Source organism: Triticum dicoccoides, chromosome 5A (genome assembly GCF_002162155.2).
Source record: "Triticum dicoccoides isolate Atlit2015 ecotype Zavitan chromosome 5A, WEW_v2.0, whole genome shotgun sequence".
Lineage (NCBI taxonomy): Eukaryota > Viridiplantae > Streptophyta > Magnoliopsida > Poales > Poaceae > Triticum > Triticum dicoccoides.
This window is the reverse complement of record NC_041388.1, coordinates 40,862,947-40,874,576: the sequence shown is the minus strand read 5'-3', so window position 1 is coordinate 40,874,576 and position 11,630 is coordinate 40,862,947. Positions and strand designations below refer to the sequence as shown.

Genomic DNA, 11,630 nt, shown 5'->3' with positions numbered 1-11,630 from the left:
ATCGGTTCTACTAGAAATTCTATTTATATATATGCATAACGTATACAATATGTAGCATCGTAAAATACTAGCAAACGAAAAAAAATGTAAAATACAAAATTAAATGAAAAAAATCATAAACCCAAACCCCCCAACCTTTTAATACCGGTTGGTGTCACCAACCAGTACTAAAGGGCTCCCTGCCCCCAGAGCTGCCTCGTGCCACGTGGTTGCCCTTTAGCATCGGTTCATGCTGAACCGGTACTAAAGGGGGGGGGGGGCTTTAGTGCCCACAGTTTAGTGTCGGTTATCGAACCGGGACTAAAGGGCATTACGAACCGGTGCTATTGCCCGGTTCTGCACTAGTGAAATTATACCACACATGCATCATATAATCTAACTATTCTCAAAAGTCCAATACACAAACATGAGCAAGAATGATTCCCACATAAAGAAACTCATAATAGGTGATAACCATATAGTTCAATTCCATTAATAACACCCATAATAAGAATTATGATCAAAAACTCACATGATCAAGGGAGAAAGAGAGAGGACACATAGCTAACAGTTACAAAAAGCTCAACCCCGAGAGAGGACTATTCCCTCAACATCATGGGGGCAACAAGGGCTCAATAGAGAAGTCGAAGATGGCGAATTTTCTCTCGCCAGAAAAGGGCTAGATTAGATTGTCTTGGAACGTAGAGAAACGACAGCAAAAAAATTGCATAAAAATATGTTGAGGGTTTTTGAGCTTACATAGAGACAGGGTGCCAGTTAGCGGTGGAGACGAGGTACAGGGGCTTCCACGTGGCCGGCCCACGTGGCCTAGGTTTTGATCACATGGTGGTGTGTGGGGCCATGGGAGACCACCTATAAAGCGCTTTAGGTGAGATTTTGTCTCTATAGCACCTGAAACAGAGGTATGGGCTAGCCCATCTAAATCCCTGACTACTGTTACCTTGCCTAGACTTTTTTCTTGGTTTTTTTAGTTGACCGGTTGATTGCTAGACCATTCACAATGGGAGTTAAAAGTATTTAAAAAATTCAAAAAGGCCGAAATAAAGATATACAACAACAACAACAACAACAAAGCCTTTAGTCCCAAACAAGTTGGGGGTAGGCTAGAGGTGAAACCCATAAGATCTCGCAACCAACTCATGGCTCTGGCACATGGATAGCAAGCTTCCACGCACCCCTGTCCATAGCTAGCTCTTTGTCGATACTCCAATCCTTCAGGTCTCTCTTAACGGACTCCTCCCATGTCAAAATCGGTCGACCCCGCCCTCTCTTGACATTCTCCGCACGCTTTAGCCGTCCGCTATGCACTGGAGCTTCTGGAGGCCTTCGCTGAATATGCCCAAACCATCTCAAACGATGTTGGACAAGCTTCTCCTCAATTGGTGCTATCCCAACTCTATCTCGTATATCATCATTCCGGACTCGATCCTTCCTTGTGTGGCCACACATCCATCTCAACATACGCATCTCCGCCACACCTAACTGTTGAACATGTCGCCTTTTAGTCGGCCAACACTCCGCGCCATACAACATTGCGGGTCGAACCGCCGTCCTGTAGAACTTGCCTTTTAGCTTTTGTGGCACTCTCTTGTCACAGAGAATGCCAGAAGCTTGGCGCCACTTCATCCATCCGGCTTTGATTCGATGGTTCACATCTTCATCAATACCCCCATCCTCCTGCAACATTGACCCCAAATACCGAAAGTGTCCTTCCGAGGTACCACCTGGCCATCAAGGCTAACCTCCTCCTCCTCACAGCTAGTAGTACTGAAACCGCACATCATGTACTCGGTTTTAGTTCTACTAAGCCTAAACCCTTTCGATTCCAAGGTTTGTCTCCATAACTCTAACTTCCTATTTACCCCCGTCCGACTATCGTCAACTAGCACCACATCATCCGCAAAGAGCATACACCATGGGATATCTCCTTGTATACCCCTTGTGACCTCATCCATCACCAATGCAAAAAGATAAGGGCTCAAAGCTGACCCCTGATGCAGTCCTATCTTAATCGGGAAGTCATCGGTGTCGACATCACTTGTTCGAACACTTGTCACAACATTATTGTACATGTCCTTGATGAGGGTAATGTACTTTGCTGGGACTTTGTGTTTCTCCAAGGCCCACCACATGACATTTCGCGGTATCTTATCATAGGCCTTCTCCAAGTCAATGAACACCATATGCAAGTCCTTCTTATGCTCCCTATATCTCTCCATAAGTTGTCGTACCAAGAAAATAGCTTCCATGGTCGACCTCCCAGGCATGAAACCAAACTGATTTTTGGTCACGCTTGTCATTCTTCTTAAGTGGTGCTCAATGACTCTCTCCCATAGCTTCATTGTATGGCTCATCAGCTTAATTCCACGGTAATTAGTACAACTCTGAACATCCCCCTTGTTCTTGAAGATTGGTACTAATATACTCCGTCTCCATTCTTCTGGCATCTTGTTTGCCCGAAAAATGAGGTTGAAAAGCTTGGTTAGCCATACTATCTCTATGTCCCCGAGACCTTTCCACACCTCAATGGGGATACAATCAGGGCCCATCGCCTTGCCTCCTTTCATCCTTTTTAAAGCCTACTTCACCTCAGACTCCTGGATGCGCCGCACAAGACGCATGCTGGTCTCATCAAAGGAGTCATTCAGTTCAATGGTAGAACTCTCATTCTCCCCATTGAACAGCTTGTCGAAGTACTCCCGCCATCTATGCTTAATCTCTTCGTCCTTCACCAAGAGTTGGCCTGCTCCGTCCTTGATGCATTTGACTTGGCCAATATCCCTCGTCTTCCTCTCCCGGATCTTAGCCATCTTATAGATGTCCCTTTCACCTTCCTTCGTGCATAACCGTTGGTAGAGGTCCTCATATGCCCGACCCCTTGCTTCACCAACAGCTCGCTTTGCGGCCTTCTTCGCCATCTTGTACTTCTCTATGTTGTCTGCACTCCTATCCAGGTATAGGCGTCTGAAGCAATCTTTCTTCTCTTTAAGCGCCTTCTGGACATCATCATTCCACCACCAGGTATCCTTATCTTCGCTTCTCCTTCCCCTGGACACTCCAAACTCCGCCGAAATAAAGATATATTAGAAAAAATTCAAGAAAGGTAAAAGGTTCACAAATTTAAAAAGTCCTAAAATTTGGAAAAAGTTCACAAAATGTGAAAAAAGATCATATAAACAGAAAAAGTATGAAATAAATAAAAAATCATAAATTGTAAGAAAATGCTCACAAAATTGATTTGCTTTTGCGAAATTAGAAAAATTCAAAATTTAAGAAAGGTTCACAAAAATAAAAAAATCATTAGTTTGGAAGAAGTTTTCAAATTTAAAAAGAAAACTGAAAAATAAGAAAAGAGAAGAGAAAGAAAAAAAATGAAAAAACAAAACAAAAATGGTAGACAAGACCCGGTCCAGGTAAACCAGAAACGGAAAAATAAACGTTGGAAGCTTCTCAAAACTAGGACGAATCCCGCTACGAGGGGCTTCAGGCGTAGGCGCCAGTTAACAGAATAGCATGTAACTGGCGCAGTCCTTCTTCTGGCCTGAATATTAACGTTGTGTTGTTATTTTACATTTTTGGTCCTTGGGAATATCTTTTTCCATTTGAAAAAGAAAGAGGGTGTAGCTATATCTTAGTTGACTGAGATTTAATCAAGTCATAGTCAAGTTATATAACATGTATTGGTAAGAAAATAAAATGAAAAACCTGAAAAGAAAATTTGGCACAGATCTTTAATGCAAGATCTGACGAACATAAGCATGGACTGAGACTTACTTGAGTCTTAGTCGACTGAGATTTAGCAAGACCGAAAAAAGAAATGTCCTTTTCCCGTTGCATCAGAAACAGCAAAAGATAAATGGCACTTGGCACTGGACGCACTCGGCAGAGCCAAGTACGCATCACCATACTCTGGTGCTACTATCGTACGTAGGCTTCACCTCGACTGGTTGTGCTCCGGGCCACCGCCTCGCACAAGGATGGCCACGCGAACCGGAGCTGCCCAGCCCCTGAAACGCAGCTAACTTTCTCCTCACCTGCGAGTCAAGCACGGCCTCACCCAACCCAATGATAACGACGACCCTCTCACCTCTATATACACACATACTGACTGCTTGCAACAGCATCGCGAGGATACTGTGGCTTGCTACACTTTACACAAGGAGTGCACAAATCGATCGTCGATGCTGCCGCCGGCGACGCTGTTCGCGGTGGGGTTCCTTCTCTGCCCGTTCCCCGCCTTGGTGCCGTCCGGCCGTAACCTCACCGCGCTGCTGCCGGAGCTCTGCGACCTCCTCGGCTCCCTCTACACCCACGTCCGGGACGACCTCGTCCTGCTGCTCACCGTCGCGGTCACGGCGCCCCGCCACCGCCGACGGTGGCGCTCTTTGAGATACCGATGAAAACTTGTACTGTATCTCAGTTCTCTCATCTATACTCTCTTGGATGTATGATTATGTGCATGATGCTGTACTCGTTAGTTCTGGTATGTAAAGAATGTATCAAATGTGCTAGTAATTGGTTCTTCGTAGTTCTCACTGTATGCGTGCGGTTTTGTTCTGAAACTGGTTCACTTTCCTTTGATTGTTTTCATTCAGTACGTACGCTGTGGTAGGTTCTCCAGTCATTCTAACAACTAAATTAATTCCAATTTGTTTTTTTTATTTTTTTTATTTTTTTAGAAAAGGAGGATGACCCCCGGCTTTTGCATCTGGGCGATGCATACGGCCACTTTATTAATTATTCTCACAAGACCTTACAAAGTAATACAACAGTAAGACTAAAGCCGCCGTCTAAGTCACTCTATCCAGTTGATGAAGGGGCGCAGATAGCCTGGGCCTAATACCAAACAGGCATCGCAGCCAAACCTAACATCTAAGACCTGAGATCCCATCCAGGATGCCTGCCGGGCATGGGTCTCACCGGCCCGGCGTGCACTCAGAGGCCGCCGCCACCAACTTCCACCGCTCCATCTTCAGAATTGTACTAATGCATCAACCTTGCTCGGTCCAGCTATCGTCGACGCCACCACGGCGCCCAACGGCACCTCCTCCCTGCGCGCAAACATCTGAGGACGCCGCGGTCGCTACTGATACACCTCAGCACCATGCTGCCAAGTACCACCAGCCGACACAGCTTGAAGTCTTTGGAAGATCTGTCGTGCGTAGCACCTGCCGACCAGGCATGACAAAGCGTAGCACCTGTCGGTCAGGCATGACTTGACATCTCCACCGAAGCTCCGTGCAAGATGAAGCCGCTCCACCTCCAGCCTTTCTGAACGGGACGGGAGCACCCCAGGAAGACACGGCGAAGAGTTGGGCACCACAATCACCACGAGAGCCGGACCAGCCGACCGCCATGGCGAAGCGACACCACTAAAGAGAACCGCCGCCATCAGGAACGCCAAGAACGCGCTGCAGCTGTCCCACCTCCCCGCGGACCCAAAGCGGCGCCTTCAAGAAGGTGACGGAGCCGGGCACCGCCGCCGCCCAACCAAAGTTGTGGGTTTTCACCCGGGTGCAGGGGGAGGACGAGGGGGGGGGGAGCTGGACCTCGAAGCCGCCTTCAAGAAGGAAACAGCGCCTGGGGCGCGGCCGGCGTCGTGGCCGCCGTAGCCGGCCAAGAAATTACTCCGATCCAGAGATCCCAACCCCACATCCGCGCAGTCCGCCACCGGATCCGGCCGGATTGACGAGGAGGAAGCAGCATCGCAGGGGCGCCGTCTTCAAATCTGGCGAAGGAGAGCAGCAGGGGATCCCTCCACGTGGCGCCCGCATCCACCGCCAACTCGCCGCCCGCGCGGCCGAGAAGATGCGGTCCACAACTTCGGCGAGCGCGGCCCGCCTCCCGGACGACGCCGCCCTCACCAGCAGAGGCCGCCGCCTCAAACCCTATGCCCGGGCCGGACGGATCTGGCGGATCCGATCCATGCACCTGCCCGAGCGCGAGAAGCTCCCCGCTGCCACCTTCCTTGGCTGCGCCCAGGGCCTGCCCGGCGCTAGCCTCTGGCAGCGGCGAGGACAGGAGGAACGTGGTGACGACGAGGGGCGGCGGCGTGAGATCGCCCCCGTGTCGCCCTAATTCCAATTTGTAGATCCCTAAAAGAAAATCGTAGAACAAAACTAAGAAGGCTATAACTTTTTTTCTGCTAAAGTTTCAAATTTGGGGTTTAATGTTTACATCGGTTGTCTACCTAGGTTTGAGCAGTGAGGATCTTGTTCTTTTTACTTGAAATTCAAGAGAAATTAAAAGGGGCATGCAAGCTCCCAGAACGGCGCACATATTTGGCTTGTGTTAGGTTCCTCTCCTCTCGATCTAGGGTTTTTTCTTTCTTTTTCACGAATATGCCTCGAGAGAGGCGGCATTTGAGATACCGTTGAGCCGGAGAAGGGGGGTTTCTCAACCCCAATACACATAGATCAAGCTACGGGAATGATCCTATCTAGTCCGTTGGTGCCCGCCCGCGGCCATCGCTTGGCCTCTGCCTTGATCGTGTCAAGTAGACTGATCAATGGGAACATTGTATGTTCAGTACTGTTCCTATCAATCTCCCTAACAACTTATTCGTTTTACAAGCTAGTCAGTGACTAGCCGTTTCATCCGCCATCGCCATTTTTTTTGAAAGCAACTGATTTTATTCCTCATATAATGGACATATCGTTTATAAGTGAAAGAGAAATAAAATCAGTGATTATAGATTCCTCAAACAGATAGGATTTTTCACCAAATGAGTTCTTCGCTAGGCTATGAGCCACTTCCACTAGTAGAGAAAAACTACTTTTAGTACCGGTTCGTAAGGACCTTTAGTACCGGTTCTGGAACCGGCACTAAAGAGTGGGGACTAAAGCCCCCCCTTCTTAGTCCTGGTTCAACACGAACCCGGACCAAAGGCCCACCACGTGGCACGAGGCGCGCCGTGGTCTGGAGGATCTTTAGTCCCGGTTGGTAAGGATTTTTTTTATTTTTATATTTGAAATAAAGCAACAGCAACCCGTCTACTGGGCCGGCACGGCCTGCATACGACTAGAAACCCAATCTCTAGTTGGGCCAGGATGCAGGCCCGTACGGCCAGTAGGCCCCATAGGGCAGAAGACTTGCAATAGGCCCACAAAGGCCTGCTTAGAGAGGAGCTTGACACGGTAGACGCGGCGGGGCTTATAAACCGGTGCCAGCTCCTCTCAACTAGCGAGGTGGGACTAAACATTATGCACTACGGGTGGCAGCGCATCACCTTTAGTATCGGTTGGTGGCTCCAACCAGTACTAAAGACCCCCCCCCCCTTTAGTACCGGTTGGAGGCACCAACCCGTACTAAAGGCCACCACCTATTTAGTACCGGTTTGTGGCACGAACCGGTACTAAAGGTTCACCACGAATCGGTACTAATGAGGGTCGCCCGCCTAGCCGTTGGAACCGGTACTAATGGTCACATTAGTGCCGGTTCAATTACAAACCGGGACTAATGAGTTTCACATTAGAACCTTTTTCTACTAGTGTTCATTTGCTTCACGTGGGCACTGTGTGTAAGAAACACTTACGAAGTCCATCGCTAACTATTTGCACTCGAGCACCATTGCAACATCTGAGCCATCAATGATCACTTAGCTACTATCGGACTCAATGATCACTTTGTTGCAACCGATTCTCTCTGCTAGATATAGTCCATTCCGAATTGCTGTCATCTCCGCAGAATCACACCGACCACATGAGGAACAAACCATGTTGCAGCCACAATGAAATTCCCTCTCCCATCCCGAACAATAGCGCCTGTTGCACTAGATAAAGTTTCATTAGCTAATAAAGTGCTATTACAAGACCTATTGGACCCAATCGTGTTGATTTCACCCTAGCCTTTCCGATACGGGGCCCCTCTTGATAGTACGGTATCTCCTACGACTCAAGTCCACCAAAACCGAAACAAAAGAGAACTACACCGTCTTCACTTTTGAGCTCCGAGGGGTATAAATCGTCTCGTGCCAATGAATGAATATCTCAAATGCTCAACGCACACGATTAGTCCGCAAATGCATTGTCATCAAACACCAAAACCACTTAGAGAGAGATATGCCCTAACACTTATCGAGGCCGGGGGATGGCGGCTAGGTCGACAGCAATGCGGCGACGTCGGCAGCAATGCAGCGAGGGCGGCGATGGTAGGAGGGGGATGGCCACGACGGAGGCAGTGAGACAGGAGAGTGAGGAAACGGGCGAGGCGGGGGGATAAGGCCGGCTTAGCAGCAGCGCGGGCCACGGCCCGGCGTTACTACTATCTAGTTAGCAGTAGCGCGGTTCACACAGGGGCGCTACTACTATACCTAGCCTGTTGGCAACGGTGTGGCATGTATAGTTGTAGCACATTTTATTCTTGTTGCGCTACTGCTATCCGCATAGCAGTGGCTTTCTTTCTATACACGCGCTACTGCTAATGAGCAGTATCGCCTCATTCTAGCCCGCGCTACTGATAAGCTTATGTATATAAGGTTTTTCCTAGTAGTGATGCTCTCCTCCTTCATCGGCCCTCCCCTCTCTCCACCACTTTTCTCTCCTCTATCGTCGGGCTCGACCCTCTCTCACGCGTGCTCCATCTCCTTGGCTATTGGTCGCGTCTCCACCGCCCGCCCGAAGACCTCGTCCGAGCCACCTCCTGCTGGATCTACGCAGCTCCGGCGATATCGACGCCGCATTGCCTTGGAAAGCTCCGCCCCTTGGTGGTCCCCGACCTCGCCCGCGTCAGAAGTTGCTGCTGGACGGCATGGAGTGGGATCTACACTTGATTTTTGTCTTCTGCAAGGGTGATTTTGCAACAAGCCTCTTGTTGCAAAAAGGCTCATGTTGCAACAAATTGAGGGGAAAATAGTTTTAAAAGTTTCTACAACATGACACTTGTTGTGAAAATTTATGCAACTAGACCTATGCTGCAGAATATACCGCAACAACACATTTATTGCAAAGATGATGGATCACGTGGGTAGATCACACAGCCATCCGCAGCTTCATCCAATGGCCACCGAGACAACCGATCACTTAACTTTATCCGCAGGCGAACGCGTAGCGTCGTCCTTATTTTATGGGTTATCATACATGCCATGTTATTCAGCCAAAAAAAAGACATATGGCATGTTACTAATATAAGTGTGTGTAATATTAGAATGGGTGTGTCTAGGACACATGTAGATGTAATCTAGTTATTGCACATCTAAGTGAGTGAATCAAACATAAAGAGAAAAGGAAAAAAGAAAAAGAAAATATCCACATGGATCTCGACGTAAGATCACTGTATTAGAATCGGTTTTGCTAAAGCACATCTAGATGTGCCCTAAGTATTGCACATCTAAACCTCATATCATTGATTTTACGCGGAGATTCATGCAATTATTTCTTTTTCTTTTTCTTTTTCTTTTTCTTCCTATAGTTGGATGAGCCACTTAGATGTATCGACCACCAGTTCCTGCCCAATCGTGAGAGTCGAACTCTGCATGATTCCGATCGTACGTGTTCAGGACGCCTCCTATAACTTGCTTATTTAAGACCACGTACGCACGTACCTTTTTTGAAAGCGCATCGCCGGAAATCCTGAAATAAATCCAGGAATAATGCGAGCATCAGGATTTGAACCCTGGTGGGTTGGGGATACAACTGTCCACCTAACCAACTCAACCATAGGTTGATTCGCCGTAAGCACCCACCTTCGTAACGTGTTTGTGCAGGCTCGATTGGTCGCTACGACTAGATCGACAGGATCGACCGGCCACGTCGACATGCTGTTACCGGCGCCGGTGCCGATGCCGTTGCCGTGCCTCGTCGTCGACCACGACGGGGCCGGAGGGGAGCCCTGCACAACCCTACTCGACATCTCCAAAGGGGAACGTCAGCACCAACACGACACATGCAGCGGCGACGCCCACGCGCTGCTACGCAACAGGCGGTTCCAGAGTGGATGGCGCCGCACGGGTGGGTTCTGTCATGGGACACCTCCACCCTCGCCACCTTCCTGTGGAGCCCTCGGACCTCGGAGAAGATCCACCTGCCGCCCCTCACGCCGGAGCAGAAGATACCATTGCACTCCGCTTGCTCCCTCTCCGGCAAGCCCACCACCGGTAACACCGCCGGCTTCACGGTGGTGGCCGTCGAGTCGGAGGACACGACGGTATGTTACTGCCACGTCGGTGGCGACGCCTCCGACGAACGTGGATGGGTGAGGCACGAGTACGACATGGGAAGCGTCACGTCCCCGGTGGTCAACGGCAGGAGCATGCAGGCGAAGAGCACTAGTAGAAAACAAGGCTTTGGTCCAGGCCGAGGTGGCCCATTAGTCCCGGTTTAGTCCAGAACTGGACCCATGGGGCCATCTGTCCCGGTTCGTGAGGCCAGGGGCCTGTTGGGCCTCGTGGGGGCATTGGTCCCGGTTCGTCATGCCCCTTTGGTCCCGGTTGGTGGGACGAACCGGGACCAATGGGCCTCGCTCCTGGACGACCACCATTGGTCCCGGTTGGTGGCTTGAACCAGGACCACAGGCTTCCCTTTGGTACCGGTTCATGCCACGAACCGGGACCAATGAGGTGCCTATATATACCCACTCGCCGGCGAGTAGAGCACTCTACACTACTTTGTTTTTTCTGGCCGGCGAGGGGAGAGCTTTGTGGTACTCTAGCTCACCTCCTATGCACATGAGGTGTTCGATGAAATGCCCGAGCCACACTAGTTAAGCTTTCTCCTCTCGAAGCTCGACCTCAAAGCTCCATTTTCCTCGAGATTTGTCTAGGTTTAGCGGCCCATCACGCCCCACTCCCATCTTCACCGCCGTGGATCGCCCGCACCGATCTCGTCGCCGGCACCACCGTGGTGAGCCTCTTGTTCTTATCTTCTTTCTGAAAGAAAAAAATTCTTACTTTAGCTAGATAGATACTTGTCTAATTTTCTTACTTTTATTATTGCTTGTTGTTATATAGTGCGATGGTTTTGGTATCCGCCCCCGTCTGCCCTCGTCCTGGATATGATTCGGATGTGGTATATATTATCTTTTTATAACTATTTGGTTCATTTATTGTTTATGACAATTATGCCGACCAACGTGACATAGATTTTATTTATCTAGGAGGTAGTTGAACCGGAAATTCCAACCGACCCTATTGTCGAGAGGTTAAATTTAGTTGAAGAAGAAAACAATTACTTGAAGGAAAAAATTAAAAAAATTGAGGAGGAGAAGATGTTATTGGAGTCGCATGTTGCAGATGTCGTCGATGATCACAAGATCAAGATGGATGCAATGTGGTTGAAGATGAGAAAGATTAGAAAATATGCCATTCATATCGAGGCTTGGTATCATTATGCCGTTGGATCAATTGTTACCTTGGTTGCGATTATGATCGCATTTGTTTTCACATTGAAATGTTTTACATAGTTTCAATGTAAGGTTTAATTAATTAGATGCTCTGGAGAGCTATATGTTGTTAGATGAGAACTATGTATGTACTTTGGTTTTAATGTGATGATGAACTTCTATTAATTTGGTCACTTAATTATCTATTCATGATGTTCTGTAATGGTTTTTGACACACTTAATTATATATAATGCACGTAGATGAACCGGCAATGGATGTACGGTAGCAGACACACCTCCGAGTACATTAAGGG

At 48.7% G+C, this 11,630-nt stretch overlaps 1 protein-coding gene across 1 annotated transcript in view; it reads right to left on the bottom strand.

The window, feature by feature from the left end:
* Positions 1 to 4,124, bottom strand: part of LOC119299127 (protein WHAT'S THIS FACTOR 1, chloroplastic-like) — a 67,368-nt gene extending 63,244 nt beyond the window's left edge. Inside the window, exon 1 of the mRNA XM_037576400.1 lies at positions 3,992 to 4,124. Within this exon, the coding sequence (XP_037432297.1) occupies positions 3,992 to 4,124 (133 nt within the window). The remainder of the gene's footprint in view (positions 1 to 3,991) is intronic.
* Between the last annotated feature and the right edge of the window lie 7,506 nt (positions 4,125 to 11,630).